Source organism: Athalia rosae, chromosome 1 (genome assembly GCF_917208135.1).
Source record: "Athalia rosae chromosome 1, iyAthRosa1.1, whole genome shotgun sequence".
Classification (NCBI taxonomy): Eukaryota; Metazoa; Arthropoda; class Insecta; order Hymenoptera; family Athaliidae; genus Athalia; species Athalia rosae.
Genome location: NC_064026.1, coordinates 5896069 through 5915460, shown reverse-complemented (window position 1 = coordinate 5915460; position 19392 = coordinate 5896069). Strand labels below are relative to the sequence as shown.

General features: G+C 40.3%; 4 protein-coding genes across 8 annotated transcripts; 3 read left to right on the top strand and 1 right to left on the bottom strand.

The window, feature by feature from the left end:
• Window positions 1-387: 387 nt before the first annotated feature.
• Window positions 388-5862, top strand: LOC105687935 (modular serine protease-like). 2 transcript variants are annotated; one of them, XM_020853583.2, is made up of 8 exons: window positions 388-527; window positions 1754-1832; window positions 1936-2328; window positions 2586-3040; window positions 3151-3369; window positions 4410-4714; window positions 4814-5147; window positions 5231-5862. In XM_020853583.2, the coding sequence occupies exons 1-8, from the start codon at window positions 476-478 to the stop codon at window positions 5470-5472; spliced, it is 2079 nt and encodes a 692-aa protein (XP_020709242.2). In that variant the 5' UTR covers window positions 388-475; the 3' UTR covers window positions 5473-5862. The 2 variants fall into 2 exon arrangements, with proteins under 2 accessions (XP_020709242.2, XP_048510896.1); XM_048654939.1 differs by having other exon boundaries at window positions 389-527; window positions 1757-1832.
• On the bottom strand, window positions 2894-12496 carry LOC105688381 (charged multivesicular body protein 7). Of its 2 annotated transcripts, XM_012404635.3 has the most exons (6): window positions 11882-12496; window positions 11092-11770; window positions 10904-11008; window positions 10580-10808; window positions 10400-10468; window positions 2894-3032 (listed from the first exon to the last, which is right to left on the bottom strand). In XM_012404635.3, exons 1-5 carry the CDS (start codon window positions 12166-12168, stop codon window positions 10404-10406), a joined length of 1365 nt encoding a protein of 454 aa, XP_012260058.1. In that variant the 5' UTR covers window positions 12169-12496; the 3' UTR covers window positions 2894-3032; window positions 10400-10403. The 2 variants fall into 2 exon arrangements, with proteins under 2 accessions (XP_012260058.1, XP_048510947.1); XM_048654990.1 differs by lacking the exon at window positions 2894-3032 and having other exon boundaries at window positions 10225-10468; window positions 11882-12494.
• On the top strand, window positions 6182-10387 carry LOC125500793 (modular serine protease-like). Of its 2 annotated transcripts, none has more exons than XM_048654943.1 (8): window positions 6182-6400; window positions 6948-7035; window positions 7107-7502; window positions 7720-8132; window positions 8218-8439; window positions 8917-9209; window positions 9296-9629; window positions 9720-10387. In XM_048654943.1, the coding sequence occupies exons 1-8, from the start codon at window positions 6352-6354 to the stop codon at window positions 9983-9985; spliced, it is 2061 nt and encodes a 686-aa protein (XP_048510900.1). In that variant the 5' UTR covers window positions 6182-6351; the 3' UTR covers window positions 9986-10387. The 2 variants fall into 2 exon arrangements, with proteins under 2 accessions (XP_048510900.1, XP_048510907.1); XM_048654950.1 differs by lacking the exon at window positions 6182-6400 and adding an exon at window positions 6467-6850.
• A 138-nt stretch (window positions 12497-12634) lies between the features above and the next one.
• Window positions 12635-19310, top strand: LOC105688839 (nuclear pore complex protein Nup155). 2 transcript variants are annotated; one of them, XM_012405432.3, is made up of 26 exons: window positions 12635-12862; window positions 13275-13439; window positions 13547-13684; window positions 13784-13880; window positions 13949-14112; window positions 14197-14342; window positions 14433-14698; window positions 14781-15031; window positions 15104-15357; window positions 15439-15612; window positions 15674-15779; window positions 15853-16064; window positions 16153-16250; window positions 16304-16591; window positions 16674-16770; window positions 16845-16922; window positions 17046-17242; window positions 17321-17468; window positions 17577-17812; window positions 17903-18050; window positions 18130-18228; window positions 18295-18415; window positions 18495-18605; window positions 18697-18817; window positions 18905-19027; window positions 19105-19310. In XM_012405432.3, the coding sequence occupies exons 2-26, from the start codon at window positions 13319-13321 to the stop codon at window positions 19229-19231; spliced, it is 3921 nt and encodes a 1306-aa protein (XP_012260855.2). In that variant the 5' UTR covers window positions 12635-12862; window positions 13275-13318; the 3' UTR covers window positions 19232-19310. The 2 variants fall into 2 exon arrangements, with proteins under 2 accessions (XP_012260855.2, XP_048510802.1); XM_048654845.1 differs by lacking the exon at window positions 12635-12862 and adding an exon at window positions 13072-13088.
• The last annotated feature ends 82 nt before the right edge of the window (window positions 19311-19392 follow it).

The following is a 19392-nucleotide window of genomic DNA, read 5'->3' as shown; positions in this document are numbered from 1 at the left end:
GAATGTCGATTTCGCTCTTTCGGGATTCCCTTGTGCGTAAACTATAGGACATATAATACACACGCAAAGCAATGTGGATCTTCCAGTTCTCAACAGATTTTTGTCGAAGACTTTCACCGTTCGCACAGTGATATTATATATCCATATAATTCATAACGTGGTGTATTACACGTTCATAATTAAGTCAGCTCAAGTTAGTGTGCAGAGAGTTGTTTGGACTGTTTGATATTTTATTACTTGTTTTGTGTAGGCATTTTTTCCATCATTCTTCTCTGCAGATATTCCGACTGACTTTTCCTTCCACTCATCGTCAGCGGTAATCTTGTCCTCAGTCTACGTTGACCGCTGTGGTCGGTTGGTCAAACGTGCGAAGCGCAAAAGTTGTTTGTTTTGACATTCGCCATTGGAATACAGTTACTGGCATTGGTGAACCGCAAAGTGATACTGTTTATCATACAACAAATTGTCAGCTAGAATGACAGCATTATTCGCTGATAAATGTGCCGTAATTTTCACGTATTTTTGTGGTGAGTGATAACGAAGATGTTAAAATGATGTCAGATATTAAAGGCAGTGCTGTAGTTTGTTCGTATATCCCTATACACGTTTTTTGATCCGAAGATAGTCAAACCAATTATAGAAATATTCATATTTCCGATTTCCGAAACTCGAATGAACATTCATGCGATTACCTCAACCGAACGAACATGACGATGAAAATAGTAATCAGCTTCGTTGTTTTCTCATTAAAAAATTGTGTGTTTGTCTCACAATCAATTCCGTAATGATTATACCACCTTCGTAACGTCCAATAATTATCTGTTATTAAATTAATCATATTTATCATTGGCAAAAGGTTATCGCGAATGTTGAGATCGTCGTTCTCCATTAACATTACACCGCGATATTAAGCCCGCGAAGGTTTGTCCTCGAGTGTTCGCACGGGGAATGGGAAATACCCGAGGAAAGAACAGCGCGTCAATCGCGCTCCTTTCGAATAATGCGATAACATTTCACGGAATAACCGGGACTGACAAAAAATACCCATTCCCCTATTCAAAAGATGGCAAATCGAACGATCAATATAAACGGAAGATAGTTTTTAATCGCGTTCGCAAAATTACCGGATTTGTTTTTTTTTTTTCAACAGATGGGAAGGAGGACGCAATCCGATTAACGTGAATGCCCCTGGATTAAAATACTGATCAATTTTTCGTCAATAAAACTTGATTTAATTCGCTCTTTATTCTGGGATACGATAACGAGCCTGCTCGGAGGATTAAAAACTTAGTGAAAACCTGCGGAACCGGTTGACTCGTCTGGTTAAATTTATCCTCCTATAGTTCACGCATGTACCTATACGCAGAAGAAGTTCACAGTGACCGTGAACATTTGCAGATTCTCGAGTTCACGTATTCGATCGTTAATTTAATCGCGATGTGGGTTCAGGGTTCACGAAACACTCGAGTCTGGGCAAGCGTATAATCAGCTATGCGAAGCGTCTCACAAAAATGAAAGTATCAGTCGAAGCTGATGAGGAATTATCGTTAATGATGATCGACTCGATCGCTCGCGGGCTACAGTTAAAAATCGGATGACCGAAGCAATGCGCTGCGAGGAGTCGGAAATATAATTTTCGTAAATTCCAGGGTAAAAATACGAACACCTGCAGCTATATTTTGTCAATTCGAAACCGATGAAGTTTTAGAAAATTTTTTTATAACGATGCATTTTTCTTAAAAATCTCAAACAGCAGTCTTTTTCGCAAACGGACACGCTCAAGACATAACTTTTAACTACCAATTGAACGATGTAGTCAAAAGTACATGCAAGTGAGTAACTCCCAAGTTTCAGATATTCAGCGTATCGTATGTATTATACATCAATTATGCCTCTGAGGAATCTAACTGACGATACTTCTAAAATTCTGTCCAGTGAGAATCAGTTCACGTGTCAAAACGGTGACTGCATCCCGAGCGAATTGTTGTGCGATGGAAGGGCCGACTGTTCGGATCAGAGCGACGAAACTCAATTCGAATGTACAAAGCCGGAGTTGACTTGTCCCGATTACGCATTTCGTTGCAATTATGGTGCCTGCGTGAACGGAGATGCGACCTGCAACGGGATCAAAGATTGCCTGGACAACAGCGACGAAACCCTCGCGAGATGTCCGGGTATCTCCGCCGCCGATGTCGAATTTAACATTTGTGGTCCCGACGACTCCCGGTGCAAAAATGGGCAGTGCATAAACGCAACATCTCTATGCGACGGCGCGATCGACTGCGCGGACGGATCAGACGAAACGTTCGATAGTTGTGGATCATTTCCGTAAGCATTAACACGATCAATGATTATAGTTTTGCGGAAGTTATACCGATACCTTACAATGTACTTGATCACCATGAATCGGTCTTGTCCACCTTGATTTTTTTTCAACCGTTCGAGGTCGATGTGCGTCCACCGTATTTTTGTACTTGATCTAGTAGCGTACGAAAATTGCAATAATTCTCGTTACCCAGAGAATGAAAACACGAACTTAAAGACAAATTTCTAACGATCAATTTTCTTCGTATCTCAATTTAAAGATGCAGTCAAATCGTCTTTCGCTGTAACTACGGCGCCTGTATCGATGGCGATCTGTCTTGTAACGGGGTCAGTAATTGCGCCGATGGATCCGACGAAGATCCTCTGCTTTGCGATAGATCAGGTCCAGGTCCGGTAACGGAAAGACCGAGACCTACACCGAGGCCGACGCCAAGACCAAGACCAACACCTCCTACCCCAACGCCAACGCCGTCGGTTCCTCCGATCTCAAGAGCCCCGAGTTGTCTGGTGCCACCTCAGCCACCGAACGGGCACTGGAAACTGCATCCCTTGCTTTGCAAAGGCGGCGTGGAATGCGAAGTTCCTCAGGGTGTTGAGCTTGAACCGGGAACTCCGCTCGTTTACACTTGTGCACGTGGTTACAAGGCCAGAGGAAACACCGACGTTTGGTGCGGACGCATAGGAGGAAACTGGTCACCCATCCCCGTCTGCATCGGTAAGTAGAAAATAATTAGTTACAACGATTGTCGCTTCGTTAATTGTATGTACGATCGAACAAAGCCTACACGCTACTTTTACTGAATTCGGAGATGACATATTTTTCAGAGATAAGATGTCCCCCTTTGAATTCCGTGTCGACTACGTCGTCCTGCACGTTATTCGGGGAATACACGAGCTGCGATTCCCCCGTGCTTCCGAAAACTAGAGCTGAGGTATCTTGCCGCAACGGTTACAGGAAGGATACGACATCAACGACTCGGAGGGAGGTTGTGGAGTGCAGCGCTAACGGGAGGTGGGAGCCGGATCCTATCAAATGTGTGGCAGGTCCGCTTACGATTTACGTTGAAATCGAGGGGGGTGTAATAAGGGTGCGAGCTAAAGTTGCAGACAATGCAACCGGGGTTAATCTGGTCGATATTACCCATGATAAGGTGATAGTTTATACAGGGCAGCGTGGCAATGACGATATAGTACCAAATATTAACGTACGATTGGACGTGCCTCGAGTCGGTCAAAGGAATTTTCGAAACAAGGAGCAAATTAGGAATTGGTAGCTAACGTATGCTGGGCCATGATAGTATTAGATTTGGTATTGACGGCAAAACGAACAAAAAAAAAGAAAAAAACTGTAGATAAGCGTAGCTTTCTCTTCGAGTCTGTTGGAGATAATTCACATGAAATTCGTATATAAAAATCGTTCAGTATTATTTATTGCTTGATTAATTTATTTTGCACATGGTATTTGTCAGTGAATGCATCGTTGTATATTAACGATTGTTTTATTGTGAATGTTTCAATATCATTAGAATTACGACAACGGACCACGACGTCCAGCTATAAAGGGAGTCGGGGACTCCGCGGTTAAAAATTTCGATTCTCTATTTTAATTAGGTATCTTAGATCAAAGTTATTTTGTTGTATAGATCTTTATAGTTTTGTACCTTATACACACGCAACACGGCTGCTATACGAAATCCACTGAATTTTCACAAGGATTGGTGCCAATAAAAGAAGATATTACGAAAACTGCGGCGTAACAAATATTTTTGTGATACCTCCACCTCGTATCATCGCCCTCCCCCGCCCCCCCCCCCCCCCGTTTTCCCCTCAACTCACCCCCGCATCAGCAGGCGTCGCAAGAAAAAAACCGAAAAAAAAAAGTTAGTTGAATTTTCAATTATTAAATTAATACTATAAATTTTGAAGCGAAAATTTTTCATTCTGTGAATTATCTCAACGGAATTTTATGAAATGCCGTTATGTACTGATCTGGAACTATTTTCTAGTCATGTAATTCATGTAATTTTTGATAAGAAAATGATCAGTCCACGAATACCGTTTGATCAATTTTACTCTGCTTTCAGTTTGCGGAGTACCGATATCACATCAGACAACACTAGTTTACAATGGAATGACGGCCAACGTCGGGGATTTCCCGTGGCACGCGACGCTTTACGTCCAGCGAAATACAGGGCGGGGACCGAAGAAGGAATTCCAATGCGGTGGAACCGTGATTCAAACTAATCTAATACTAACTGCTGCCCATTGTGTCTATAACGAGAACACAAGGACCAATGAAAAGCCGGCAAACCTATTTGTGGCTACGGGAAACACCTTCCGAGATTACGATTCTCCGTTACACAATCCACAGATTGTCAGGAAGGCCGCGGTTGGGTCCTAATCACAGACTTTATCGCCAACCATCAGTTCCTCTTCGGACTGATCGTCGATGATTTTTGCAATTTTCACACTTGTTCAACCGTTTCAGGTAAAAAATGTCTACACTTACTGTAAATATTACGGGTTGACCGGAAACTACGCATCGGACATCGCATTACTGGAATTGGCAGAGCCTCTCGAATTATCTAGCATTCTTCGACCCGCTTGTTTGGACGTTTCGGGTTTTAGCGAGCAGGTCCTAGAGCCAGGTGCTATTGGAAAAGTCGCAGGATTCGGAAGAACAGCCGGAGGTCCTTCGAGCGCGGTCCTGCAGACCCTGACTCTACCCTACATATCGTTCAGCCAATGCAAGAGTGCAAACACCGCAGCGGGGAACGAAGTTTACATAAGTAACGACAAATTTTGCGCAGGTTACAGCAACGGTACGTTATACACGTAATTCAAGGGTGATCACTCCTGAACGGGGAAGTAATGGACTCTTTTAATTTGTATTTACAAATTTCAGGATCTGCCGTTTGCGAAGGGGACAGTGGCGGTGGATTGGTTTTCAAAAAAGGGGAACTTTGGTACGTAATGGGAATAGTCAGCGTGGGACTGGGTGTGAACACGACGAACGGGGAGAGAACATGCGACAGATTTGCCTATTCGCTTTACACAAAAGTTTCGACTTACATGGCATGGATCCAGGACGTCATGTTCCAATTAGAGCGACATCGGTCCTACCCAGCCTGCAGTAACGTCGTGTAATGTGTCATAGAATTATTGTTGTGTCTCACATTTGTTGGATAATAATTCCGCGTGATAAATAGGCTCTGATTTTACCCTAACTAATAAGGTCATTTAAAAAAATTTGGCGGCAGTGCTGCGATATACTAAATTACGGGAATTAAGACACTCATTGTCAGTGCGTTGTACGAGAAATGCGGTAAATTTTATGCTTAATCCTTCAATGGGAATCCTGCAACTAAATATGGGAAGTCTACTTATTGTTAGATCCTCTGACTTTCGTATTTCACACGAAGTCAAGTACAAATAGGGTCCTATTTGTTAATTTTAAACCTCGTAGAAATTACAAAAATAAAACTATAAATTTGACAATAAATGTATGACGAATAAACATCATCGATTCAACTACAATCCTTCCAATCGTCTTTCGTATCAACAGATCTCTCCTTGCGTTAAACCGACCGTGAATCCCCGGTCTTACTTTACGGATGGCACAAAACAATTTACAACAAAATTCAAGTCCTCTTATCGCTACCCTGGGTGGGGATATGAAATTCCGCTGGCTTTTACTTTTCCAAAGATGACTGGGTGAGTTCCTTCTTTACAACGTTAAAATTCCGGCTACAACATCGATGAATTAAGATCGCGTGATGCTATACGTGCGCAAGGTTTGACGGGTTTTATCGTTCATATCTTCTGACATATCCTATAAGAGATTTTACCTCCACAGTTTCTTATGGCACTCTCCAGTCTTTCGTTGACCGCTGTGTTCGGCTGGTCAACTCGCGAAGAGCCAGAGGAGAGTTGTTGTTTTGAAAATACGTTATTACGACATTTGTACTGTAACTATTGAACCGTGGAACTGTCGATAATTACGACTAGTTGTAAGCTGCTTCAGCGATGGCGTATCCCGGAATTAAATCTACTACGACTCCGATATTTATATGCGGTGAGTGATGGTACGTTTAGGTATACCTATAACGAGCTCTCGATAGGATAATTCCTATTGTAGATCGATGCTGTATCGAGTAACGGGATTCGTTCAATTGAACTTCATTTAAATGAGGATTCCGATAATGTTGATTATCTAATGGAAATATGTGTTCTTTTTGTGGAATAAAAAATTTGCTGGAAAGACCGGGTCATTCGAAAGAATATATGAAATGATTTTCGAGTTAGGTCACGTACTCGGTTTCCGAATTATTTTATCAATGATCACGTATCGATGACGTACGGAAATTCTCCGTTCTTCGGCAAGTGGTCTTCATTCTGATTGTCAATTATGTTTCGACGGATATACCGCATAACGATAGCGACAGTGTTTCTCATTAAACATGTGATTTTGTGTATGCGATGTCATTCTCTCGCTGATGAGAAGCATAATGTATAGATATGACCGGTAATCCAATAATTACTTTTTTCTCAATAAGTTTAACGTGAATTTCGCAGCAAATTAATTATCCCTACAAATTATTTTCTCTTCAAATCATGAACAGTACTCTTTTTGGCATTCGGATTCGCCGAGGAAGTCTCTGTAGATTCAAAAATAAATGACATCAACGCCTGGAGTTCGTCCAATTGCGGGTGAGTAGCATACCGGGGACTTTATTTAATGAATTGAAGAAAGTGAAAAAAATAACTAAAATTCGTTTCAGTGAGAACCAATTCACGTGTCGAAATAGGGAGTGCATCGCGAGCGAATTGTTGTGCGATGGAAGAGCCGATTGCTCGGATCAGAGCGACGAAACTCAATTCGAATGTACAAAGCCAGAGTTGACTTGTCCCGATTACGTATTTCGTTGCAATTATGGGGCTTGTGTGAACGGAGATGCAGCTTGCAACGGGATCAAAGATTGCCTGGACAACAGCGACGAAGCCCTCGCAAGATGTCCAGGTATCTCCGCCGCCGCTAATCTCGAGTTTACCACTTGTGGTCCCGACGACACCCGGTGCAAAAATGGGCAGTGTATAAACGCAACATCTCTATGCGATGGCGTGATTAACTGCGCGGATGGATCAGACGAAACATTCGACAGTTGTGGATCCATTTCGTAAGTATTTGAAAATATAGAATATAAATCTAAGCATGTCAGCCTTCGGGGTAACGAACATTTGAGACGGGATATTCCGTCGTGAGTAACAGTGGGGATCCTTTTGAAATAAATCTTTGTACGGAGTTGATCGACACTGAGAGTTACCCAAAGCCGCAAGGGGCTGCGTCAATTTTCCTGGAATTTTGTGTGACATACTTTATCCCATACAATACAGGTGCCCACCATTCGTATTCCGGTGTAATTACGGTGCCTGTATCGATCAAAAATTGGTGTGCGATGGGTTCAGTAATTGTGCCGATGGTTCCGACGAAGATTTATTCCTTTGCGGTCGTCCAGCACCGGATCCTATCGCACCCACTCCAACCGCGACGCCTCCACCACGGATACCAGATCTTCCGAATCCAAAAGCTCCACGCTGCTTGGTACCACCGCAACCGACCAACGGCCAATGGAAGCTACATCGTGAACTCTGCTCGAACGGTGTTGAATGCGATATTGCTCAGGGTGTTGAACTCGAACCCGGAAGTCAACTTGTCTACACATGTTCCGAGGGGTACAAAATCAGAGGAACCACCAACGTTTACTGCGGAGTCACGGGTTACTGGTCACCCATTCCCATCTGCGTAGGTAAGCAAAAATAATAAGTGCCTAATCGTCGACGTTTCGCAAGCGAATTGCCATCGAAAGGCTAACGAGGAAATTGTATTTTCAGAGGTAAAATGCCCTGGTCTGAACTCCGCGTCGACGACATCCGACTGTAGACTATTTGGGGAGTACGTGAGCTGCGATTCTCCAGTGCTTCCAAAAACGAGAGCGCAAGTTTCTTGCCGGGTCGGGTACAGCAAAGATACGACATTGATGGCGACTCACAGGGAGATCGTGGAGTGCAATGCAACCGGAAACTGGGAACCAGATCCCATCAAATGCATACCAGGTCCGCTTACGGTTTATGTTGAAATCAAGGGGGATGTGATAAAAGTTCATGCCAATGTAGCGGAAAACGCGACCAACATTAATCTGGTGGATGTTACTAACGACACGGTCGTCATTTATACAGGGGAACGTACTAACACCGAACTAGAATCCGACATCGATGTCAAACTCAGCTCTCCCCGTCCCAAAACAGAGAATGAGGAAAGGGAGACTTGGGTTTGGTCCTAGAAAAATTGTTCGGTAGCTATACGCGGTCAGAGGTGATGGAAGATAATTCGCAGGATAATGAAAATCCGTAAGGATTCATGGCAATAAAAAATGTGTTGAAATCAGCGTATTAGATTTTTCCGATATACCTCTTTCCTTTTTATCAGCTGCTTTTGACCGATTAAGATCGTCTTCGTGGGCTAAATCGTCAGGGAAATAAGTTGCAGAAAATGATCTTCAAATTGCTTAAATAGCTGAATTTCTATTTCAGTTTGCGGAGTATCGAGAACCCATCAAACACCTTTGGTTGCGAATGGAATGTTGGCTAAGCTTGGGGACTTCCCCTGGCATGCGACTCTTTACATGGAAAACGAATCGACAAAAGTGTTCAAATGCGGTGCTACCGTAATTCAAACTAAACTTATATTGACCGCTGCCCATTGCGTCTACAACGAGAATACCAGGAGTACGGAGGACCCCGAAAAACTTTTCGTAATTACAGGAAACGTTTTCCGTGATTACGATTCCCCGTTGCATGATCCGCAGGTCGTCAGGAAGGGCGAGGTTTGTTTTTCCGACTTATGTATTCTGCTAGCAGCTCTTGTTCGGAAATCAAGCCAGCCTGACGTTTGTTTCAATACCATTTTCAGGTGAAAAATGTCTACACCAATTGCAACTACTACGGGTTCACTGGCAACTACGCATCGGATATTGCACTACTGGAATTGAAACAGCCTTTTGAATTCTCCAGTTTCCTCCTCCCCGCCTGTCTAGATGTTTCGGGTATGAGTGAGCAAGTCCTTGAACCTGGTGCTTTTGGAAAAGTAGCAGGTTTTGGGAGTACAGTTACAGGCTCATCTAGCGCGATTTTGCAGACATTGAATCTGCCGTATATCTCATACAGCGAGTGTAGGAGTTCAAATTTAGCAAACGGAAACGAAATTTTTATAAGTAACGACAAATTTTGCGCTGGTTTCAATAATGGTAAGTTAGATTATTTTTCTTTTTACTTTCGCATAGAAAATTTGCTCCCGGTGAGTTCACCGCTGATTAATGATCATGTATGAATTTCAGGATCGGCCGTCTGCCCCGGTGACAGCGGAGGAGGGCTGGTTTTCAAGAAAGGAGATCAGTGGTATGTGATGGGGATAGTCAGCTTGGCACTTGGTACCGACGCCAACTCGGGCGAGAGAATATGCGACAGATTTTCGTTTTCGCTGTACACAAAAGTATCCACTTATATGTCGTGGATTCAGGATGTCATGTTTCAATTAGAACAATACCAGTATTATCCATCCTGCGACACTACTATGTCGTCAGTCAGGCACCTTTCTAATTAGTGATAGTTTTCATTTTACCGACATCTTATTGTTGATACCAGCTTTACATACCATAATCTCCGATTCATTGCAGAAGTCATGCATATACGCAATGATTGGGAGGCAAGGTTTTATAGCATGTAAGCCGGATATGTTTTGCAGAGCCGATTACAAATGCAATGTATGAAGGAAAAGAGCGGAAGTTATGGGTCGTTTGATTTTCGTTTGTAATGGATACAAACAAAAATTAGAAAAAAAAATTATAGAAATGTGTATATGTATATACTCGAAGACAAAACTTTCAATAACAACTAGCTGTCAAACATATAGCCATAAAATAGATTGTGAACGACGTAACAATTTTACAATAATGATGAATAAACGAAGAAAAAAGTTTCAACAAATAAAATTAAATACAATTGATATATTACTCACTAACTTATTCTCCCTGGGAAGGAACTGGAGAATTAACTGAGGGTGAGTATTTGGGAGGAGACGGCAACTCTGAAATAAAATCGAAAATTTCTATAATTAGCCCGAGGTCAGAAAAAAAGTTACCGGTAAACAATTTTATTTTTTTCCAACCAAACAAATGAACGAACTATGAATATTTACCTTTCAGATGTAGAGATGATGATTCTTTTGCTATATCGGGCAATTCGTCAATCTTATAATGGTTGGGATGGTTTTTGAGTTTAATCGGAGTGCTTTGAGAATTGTTAACAGATTCGTCAAGTTCAGGTGATTCTAGCAGTAGCTCGGCCAGCTCATCCTCCAAGTCGGGATCATACACATCAACTGATCTTGACAGAGCTGACTGTATTTCGCTAAACTCTTCCAGAGCCTGAAAACCAAATTTGATTATCAATGGTTGAATATATTTTTTCCAACTGTTTTTATTTTCTATTTCTGCGAGAAAATTACTGTGCGGAATATTACCTCTGAGAGATCTTCCATAGTTTCAGCAACATTGTCTTCGGTCAGGCCATCAGTATCTAACTTCTTCTTTAAAGCAGCAGCTCCAGCTTTGTAAGATGTAAGTACCTGTTGAATAGTAAGAATATTAGTGAATCTGATCAAAAAGTAAAAAATTTGCCGAAAAATTCACAAGATTAATATTCTCCTACCTCCGAATCCGAATGCGCATCCCGAACTCTAGCAATGATGATTTGGATATTTTGTAGAGCTGCAGCTCGTTTCTCTATACTTTTCTCAATATCCTTTTTTTTCCTGAGGGAGCTTTTAGCAACCTGCCTCATTCCATTTTTTAGATAGGCCTTAGCATTCTTTACAACAGCCTCTTTCTCCATCTCCAACATCTCTAAATTCTTGGTCAGTAGTTCTTCTTGCTTTTCTAACTTGTACAAACTCTCCTCAACCTCTGTTACTTCTTTGACTTTACTGGTAGATAACTTGACCAACATCTCGCTGCTGTCGCAAACAGGGTTGACTCGAAATGCAGCTTTTCTCTCAAGTCGAAGCCATGTCAAAGCCAATTTTATATCATCATTCGATATAGGCTTGCCTCTAGTTTTTCCTACACAATTCTTAGCTACTTCTGATAATGATATGAGAGCATTCTCATTACTGTTATCAATTGTTGACAATATGATTTCACCCAGTTTTTTGACAGTGCCTAACTGAACATATTTTGTATCTGCATCGACCACTGGCTCAATCATTGCGTTCTTTAACACCGAAAATGACCAAACTATTGGTCGTTTCATTAAAGTATCGACTGCCCATCCACTCCACGAGCTTGGGGACTCTCGGACAAATTCTGTAAGTGGAACGATTTCATGATTGCTGCAAAAAAAAATAGAACAATGATGGTGGGAAAATTAAATTGATTCGTTTTTATTAATTATAACTAAACAATAAGACAACATGAGCAGAATGTTCATTAAATTCCATTACCGATGCAGTTCTTGAAGTACTACAGACAAGCATGCCGGGGTTCTACCATTACGTTTGAAAGCCTTGTTTAAATCAGCGAGAGAGAAGCTGCAGCGCATTTTATGTTCAGTCCAATCAGATATCATTCCTCGCCAAAATCTATACTTTGAATCCCAGTCCTGTGGATTGACAGAGCGATTTCGAAATTGGGCAAAAAGGGAATTCATCCTATCATCTTTATCCCAACATTCAGGCATACTCTCAGCATCAAGTGGGAGGCTCTCGTTCAAGTCCTGAGTAGCTGCCATTTTTTTCGGGACTCCAGGAGTCTTTTCCTTTAAATCAACTTGTGCACTAGTTACTCGAGCAATAGTAATAAGGATGAATACACTGAACTGAACAGTTTATAAATATCACTCAGTTAAGGCTGGTTTTTCGACCTGTCGTAACTGTATTTTCAAGCGAATGATACACAATTAAAATGTACATGACAGCGAGTTGTCCGTAATTATAGATCTTGAAGAATATGTATATTATCAATTCTAACTGATACGCATAGCTCACCACAACGACACGTTATGATTTTGAAATACTACAACATTTTTCACATCTACGCTTCAAAATTTGTCACAAGTCATCTCACAAAACTTACAAAACTCACAGCACCTGCGTTGAGATGCGAGATTCGAGTATCGAGCCTTTGACTTTTGATTACCTTCAAACGGAATTTCCGAATCTCTTCGGTTGAGAAATAGGACATTCCAATAGATGCGACTAGTCAATTTTATGAATAGCAAGATAAAAAACATATCCTTTGATCCTCAGTGATTCTGGTGATGAGGATTCAGTGACGTCTGTGAATAATTAGAAAATTTTTCTACTCAACGCAAAAGAGGGGACGAGTTTGATTTTACATGAATTCGTTCTATCACTGTGCAAACTTTACCTACCCGCCAAAGCCGGCACCCTACGTGGGGTGGCGTTATAAACATTGATTGTGAAGTAAGGAAAAACTAGTTGTTTCGTTTGATTTAACTTTCATATCGCGAAGATCCCGAAATAACGATTTACATAATTGAAGCTTCTCTGAATTCTGATCATGCTACAAGTCAAAACTGATGATATTAGCGCAAACATAACCTCACAATGTCAATTTATTAACCTCCGAAGCTGCATGAAACATAATGAAATATATTATTCACTAACAGTGTCTTAGGTTTTAATACAGGTAGTCAAACTAACATTAATGTATTAAAGAACCGCGATTTGAAAATATTTTGCGACAACAGTTTGGAAGTAAATTCATTCTTGAGAGTCCTATAGAACAATCGACCTTTCAATAACTTCAACAATACAGTTAGTTTTTGATTGTAATTTTTGGTCTTATGATTAATTGAGATCAACAATATTACAGAATTTGTGGCATATCAGCAAGTAACATCATTGGAATCAAAAACAATGGAGCCTTTGAAGATTCATTTGGATGCCTTAGAAATGGCGGGGAAGATGTTGGACAAACACATTATAGCTGATAGCAATTTTCCATCATTATTAAATCTTATGCATTATAATGCACAAGGTAAATGAGGCAACTAAAATTGTTATTTATCACTTAGCTCAAACATGTTAATTTCCAAATTTCATTCCTAATATAATTTCAACCCAAAATGTAAATATTCTATACAGGAGGCCCAACTGTGAGTGGTCTTGATGATCATGATTATCCAAATCTAAGCAGTGCTGCTATGAGTTTTGCTAACATTAACCAAATGAGGATGCATGGCAAAGTACCATTACCCCCTGAAGTAATGGAGCATTTTGGACGTATCCTTTTCAAAATCGATTATGATCAATGACTTCCAGTTTGTTAAATAGTATTAGTAATATCAACATCATCACATTGTCACCTTCATAAAATTATAGATATGCAATGCCATTGTATGATGGGCCTCTTTACTGACATTTCGAAAGCTTGGCTCACGATCGACAGTGACATATATGTCTGGTCTTATGAAAATGGGTAAGAGATCTATTCTTACAGACAGTATAGCTTGGGCGTGAATTCTATTTATGACTGCTAATTTCCAGGTCTGATGTAGCGTATTTTGATGGGCTCAATGAAACCATCATAAGCGTTGGATTAGTCAAACCAAAACCAGAAATTTTTCAACCTTATGTCAAGTATCTATTGATACTTACTACAACTGTTGAGATTTCTGTACTTGGAGTGACATTTACTGATCCAAGCGATGGTAATTTTCTGACCATTTTTCCGATGTCATTTGTAACGTCAATTCAAGTCATTTGTTCATTTATTGACTATGTATTTTTTTCAGGAACACCTGAAGAAATGCAGCTTGTCCCAGAGCCAATATTCATTGTTCCTACGGACGGAATCGCCATCACAACTATAGCTAATACTAATAGTGGACGAATATTTCTTGGTGGAAGAAATGGCTCTCTGTATGAGATATATTATCAAGTGAGTGATAGACGATTTTCAGCTCGTGACACAACAACCAATCTGCATTTTGGTAATCAAAATTATTACCCTGTCTGGTCCCATTAATAGGCAGAAAGCACATGGTTTGGCAAGCGTTGCAAGAAAATAAATCACTCCGAGGGTCCGCTGTCATTTTTAGTCCCATCATTCGTAACTGTGGCCTTATCCGAGGAAGAAGCAATTGTACAAATATCGGTAGATGATAGTCGAAATATTTTATACACGCTCGGCGACAAAGGTACCATTGCGGTCTGGGATATTGATAAAGGAAGCGCTTCAAAAATCACTTCCGTGTCCCAATCTTCATTGGTTCAGAACGCTGTCCACATTGTTAAGTTAGTCACATGAATTTAATTTTGTATTTTGTTCCCATTTTTATCACTACTAGAAGATATACTATTCCATACGACCTTTCAGAACACTTGACAGTAACAATTTCCGGCCATTAGTGAGTATATCTGCTATTGCAGAATCGGAATCAATTCATCTGAACTTAGTTGCTGTTGCAGCAACTGGAACACGTTTCTATTTATCGTGCAGCTCGATAACAAATCCATCTAGTAGACCACATTGTCTGCAATTGATACACGTCAGGCTTCCACCAGGATATGCAGCCAATGCTCCTGTGTCAAGACCAAGAAAAGTACAAATGGCACATTACAGGAAGGGTAAATTTTTGCATTATTCTGACCTCTATCCTGCTATCTCTAACTTTAAACGACTTGATTTTGTAATTGTAGGAACTCTTCTTCTTATCTGTGGCGGAGACACCGAAACAGCTTGGTGTTTGAGCAACGATGCTTATCCATTCACAAATTACTTAGCCGAAACCCAAAGCATTTTACCACTAGATAGCCCTGCGTGGGCAATGGCGGAAATCCCTGGAGAAACTGTTGTGCACATCGAAAAACAGTCTAATCCGAACGGAGATCCTCCGTTGCTGGTTAGACAACATATGGAGGCACCTCGGAAATTTATATTCTTAACAGCGCAGGTGATTCACTAATTTTTATTATAATATTTAATAGTTCAGGATGATTCCATATTCTAACTCAGATCTCATCTACAATTACAGGGTGCTATAATTTTGGTCCAAGTACGACCCGTCGATATTCTTAGGCAACTTTTATTGGAGCAACGAGGACCAGATACTGAAGCTGTGCGCATGTATTTCCAAAGTCAGTCTCCGGAACAAGCGTGTGCCACGTGCCTTATCTTAGCTACACTCGAAAGTTCGCAGAATGCTCAGGTCTGTGGAAAATTGTACACCTATTTCCTCAAACTTCCATACCTTATAATCTCTTTTCTAGCTTTCCGATTGGGCTACGAGAGCGTTTTTCCTGTACGGAGCCCAAAAAATAACGACGTTCTCCAGCGGGGTTGATCCTCATTATGGTCTCGCCAGTTTGCAATCTGGTATTCATAATATCGCTACATATGTTAATGATTAATGAATTGAGGTGTCATGTTTTTTCATTTTGTCTCTCAGGTGATCTTCGTACATCAACACCACGGTCTCAGAGATTTGACCCAAGATCTCCGGTTCACAGGTCAAATTCACAGATGCCTGTGAATTCAGATGTAGCACTCCAACAGTTTTCCGGAAAACACGGTGGCCTGTATCTTTATGTAGGAAGAATACTTCGACCTATATGGAATGTGCGTTGTATCAAGCAAGAAGTAGTGAATAACAAAGTTCAGGTAATAAGATCTCAAGTTTGAGTATAGTAGGTCAAGTCTTTTTTTATGGTCCTGATAAAATGTCAATTTTTTTCATTTTGTGTTTCAGATCCTAAGCACTGTTCCAACAGCACACATTGGGTGGATACTGGGTCATCTCCAGGCATTGAGGGCGTTCTTGAATAAAAATACCAACATTTCTAAACAGTAAGTCAACTCCGATACATCTTTTAGCACAATTCAATATTGATTCATTTTAGGCATAATACTACCAGAAATTCAACAAACGGATTTGAAAGTTCTTTGTCGCCACATCTCCAAGAGCCAATAATCGAAGAACGTAATTCCCTGGATGCTTTGAAAGTATTTATTACACACGCCTGCGAAGTACTTGGCCTATGGCGAATATTATGTGAAAATCAATTGCATAACATCGTCAGCTGTTTGACGAAAGATCAAGTTAATCAATTTACAACAGCGACATACCGAGACTTGATTTTGATCGGTCACGAGATATCTTCTCTATTGATTGTACATTTAATTGATAGGTGAGTCCTACTTTGATCAAAGGTATTTAATATAATTCGAGACTATGTTGACAATTTTATGAATCGAATTTTCACCGTTCAGTTATCTCGGAGATAATGCCTCAGTCGATGCAGTAAGCTGTAAATTACGTGAGGTTTGCCCAAATCTATACAGAAATGAAGATGCTGTTTGTTCAAAGGTGTGTTTTTTTTTTTAAGAAAAAAAATATTTCACTTCAATAGCATGTATCTCAAATCTCGTTTATATTCACAGGCAAACGAAATTATTTTGAAAGCAAAGAATTGCACAAGTCCGGAAGAAAAAGACAGTTACCTACAATCTGCGCTGAAGGTCAGTCGAAAGCTTTCATCTATTCCATTGGTTGGGTTGCCTTTTCGGACCCAAACCTCTTTCGTTTTCTTTTGCATCGAGCAATCATTAATCGCATTTTTATTTAACTTTTTTTTTCATCAGCTTTGTAAAGAAGTAGCTCCTCGCCTGAACTTGGGTGCAGTGTGTCAGCAATTTGTGGTATGCCAATTTTATTTCGGTGTCCTTGAGCTGTGTCTCTGTTGCGCAGAGAGGGTCGATCCAAATAATGCTGCTCTACATTATTACAAAAACAACGAACCGGCAGAGGATCAAGAAGGAAATCTGGCATACATAAAAAGGTGTTTGTCTCGTGAATCTCTTCCGATTTGGATTAATCTCGAAATAAATCTTTACTTTCCTCTTAATTTCTTCAATAGGGTCGAAATTTACAAGGAATTCACAGCTATGTTGGATCATTTGTATAACCAGAGCATGTCGAATCCGTTGACACCTACTATACCAAGTAAACCTGGACCCCCACAACATAACAATTCAATAACAACTTCTGTTCCGGCAAAGGAATTGGTAAGAATCTCTGAATAATCTTATAACCATGCGTCGCATAGATGTGCTTAATAGTTGACCTGCCACAAAATATTTTACGAAAGTCATTGAGTCAGCAATATTTTACAGTTACACGAGATTATAGACGACGCATTGCATTCCCCATGTGAAATATTGCACACTTCAATTTATTCGTGGATGATAGACCGAGGGCTGCATGGCGAACTCGTTGCTCTCACCACCCCTTCGTTAGAAGCATATCTGATTCGCGTTAACGCACCCGAGCTTTTATGGCAGTATTATGAACGGAATAAGAATCACGCTGCTGCTGCAAGAATTCTCGACGCTTTAGCTACGAAAGTTAGGTACGTTTGAAAGCGCCCTATTTTAAAATCGCAGTCCTCCGATGATTAGAAATTCTCGACTGTTTTTTGCCTCGCATTTCCTTTTTACAGTTCAGACGTACCTTTATCCCAGAGAGTCGAGTACTTGGCTCGTGCCGTTGTATGTATGCGCAGTGATCAAGTGGGTTACGCTCCGTATCTTGGAATTTACCTTAGAGAATTGGAAGACAATGTGGAAGTAGCTAGAATACAGCAACAGGTAAATATAGTATTCTTCAAATCGATCCGACCTATAAATCATTCTCAGCTAATTCATTAATTTTTTTTCGTTATGACAGATTTTGGACACAATTTGTAGTCAACAACACTTATTGAATCCAATGACTGTGAGGGTCGCACAAAAGAGATTAAATTCGTCACTACTGGATGTGACACAGGTAATTGATAATTTTCTGCCGCGGTAACTATAGTAATGGTCGTCCGTAATCGTAAATATTTTGCAGTTGTATGAAGAATATGCCGAACCCCTGCAACTCTGGGAATGTAAACTTGCTATAATACATTGCTCCGGTCATCAAGATTCTATGTTGATTCAAGGAATTTGGACAAACATAATTGATAATGGTATTTGAATTCTTAGTAAAACAATCTGTAACTTGCTCGCGTTTTTTAAACATTGTATGAGTGTGGATATTTGTTTCAGAGTTGAAAAATGCAGTGGCGCCTTCCGCTGAAGATAAAATGGTGATTCTGATGACTAAAGTTAAACTTTTAGGCCAAGAGTACTCTGGAACACCCCATTGTTTTCCAATTGGTAATAATCAACGGATTTTTGTAACAAATCATCAAAATCGCACTGGCCTGACTTAGATAACTCTTTATAACGGATTTTCATTCTCTCGCAGATTTCCTCATCAAACAACTAGAATTGAGGGCTTGCCGATTACGAGTCTCAAACAACCACATAATATCAGGCTTCTTGCAATTGGGTGTTTCCATAGAAGATCTTCTAGACCTATATGACAAGTATGTCTGACCGTGTGTTAAGACTCGATCTGAAAGATTTGGACTCTGGTTATCGATGATCATTGTTATCTGCTTGTAATTTTTCAGAATGATTGGAGGCAATAATCGTACTTGGCTAACGGAAGGAAATGAACTTCACCTCATTGAATCGACAGCCAATCTGGTGACTTATTTTACATCAAGCTCCAATATTACAAACACTTTCATCAGGTAATATATGAAAATTATATTCTATATATCGTTACTCAGCAGTCTGTTCCCTAAAATTTCAATCAATACATTTACAGGAGAAAAATTACCGCTAAATGTCAAGACGTGATCGCCAAATGTTTAACAACGGTATACAGCAAACCTAATGCAGATGAATTGATAAACAGACTCAGATCGATACAGAGCGTGTTGAATCGAATGTAACTCAGTTTTTTAATCCAGTAGATGCTCTGGTCTCGAAAAAAGTACTTTCAAAATATAACAAGACTTTTGGTTTTTAAAATTATTTTTTTGATACTACTTCCGTAGAAATCCTTCTCAGGCTCAATAATTTTCATTACTAAACATCCTAAACTCCTCACATC

Bases quoted from the DNA above. Each gene is read 5' to 3' on its own strand.
- LOC125500793 (XM_048654943.1), top strand. From the start codon at position 6,352: ATGGCGTATCCCGGAATTAAATCTACTACGACTCCGATATTTATATGC. The intron at 7,036-7,106 runs GTGAGTAGCATA...AATTCGTTTCAG, and splicing joins TGGAGTTCGTCCAATTGCGG to TGAGAACCAATTCACGTGTC. The intron at 9,210-9,295 runs GTTTGTTTTTCC...TACCATTTTCAG, and splicing joins AGGTCGTCAGGAAGGGCGAG to GTGAAAAATGTCTACACCAA.
- LOC105688381 (XM_012404635.3), bottom strand. From the start codon at position 12,168: ATGGCAGCTACTCAGGACTTGAACGAGAGCCTCCCACTTGATGCTGAG. The intron at 11,009-11,091 runs GTAGGAGAATAT...ACTATTCAACAG, and splicing joins ATGCGCATTCGGATTCGGAG to GTACTTACATCTTACAAAGC. The intron at 10,809-10,903 runs GTAATATTCCGC...TTTGGTTTTCAG, and splicing joins CTATGGAAGATCTCTCAGAG to GCTCTGGAAGAGTTTAGCGA.
- LOC105687935 (XM_020853583.2), top strand. From the start codon at position 476: ATGACAGCATTATTCGCTGATAAATGTGCCGTAATTTTCACGTATTTT. The intron at 1,833-1,935 runs GTGAGTAACTCC...AATTCTGTCCAG, and splicing joins GTAGTCAAAAGTACATGCAA to TGAGAATCAGTTCACGTGTC. The intron at 2,329-2,585 runs GTAAGCATTAAC...CTCAATTTAAAG, and splicing joins GATAGTTGTGGATCATTTCC to ATGCAGTCAAATCGTCTTTC.
- LOC105688839 (XM_012405432.3), top strand. From the start codon at position 13,319: ATGGAGCCTTTGAAGATTCATTTGGATGCCTTAGAAATGGCGGGGAAG. The intron at 13,881-13,948 runs GTAAGAGATCTA...GCTAATTTCCAG, and splicing joins GTCTGGTCTTATGAAAATGG to GTCTGATGTAGCGTATTTTG. The intron at 14,113-14,196 runs GTAATTTTCTGA...TATTTTTTTCAG, and splicing joins ATTTACTGATCCAAGCGATG to GAACACCTGAAGAAATGCAG.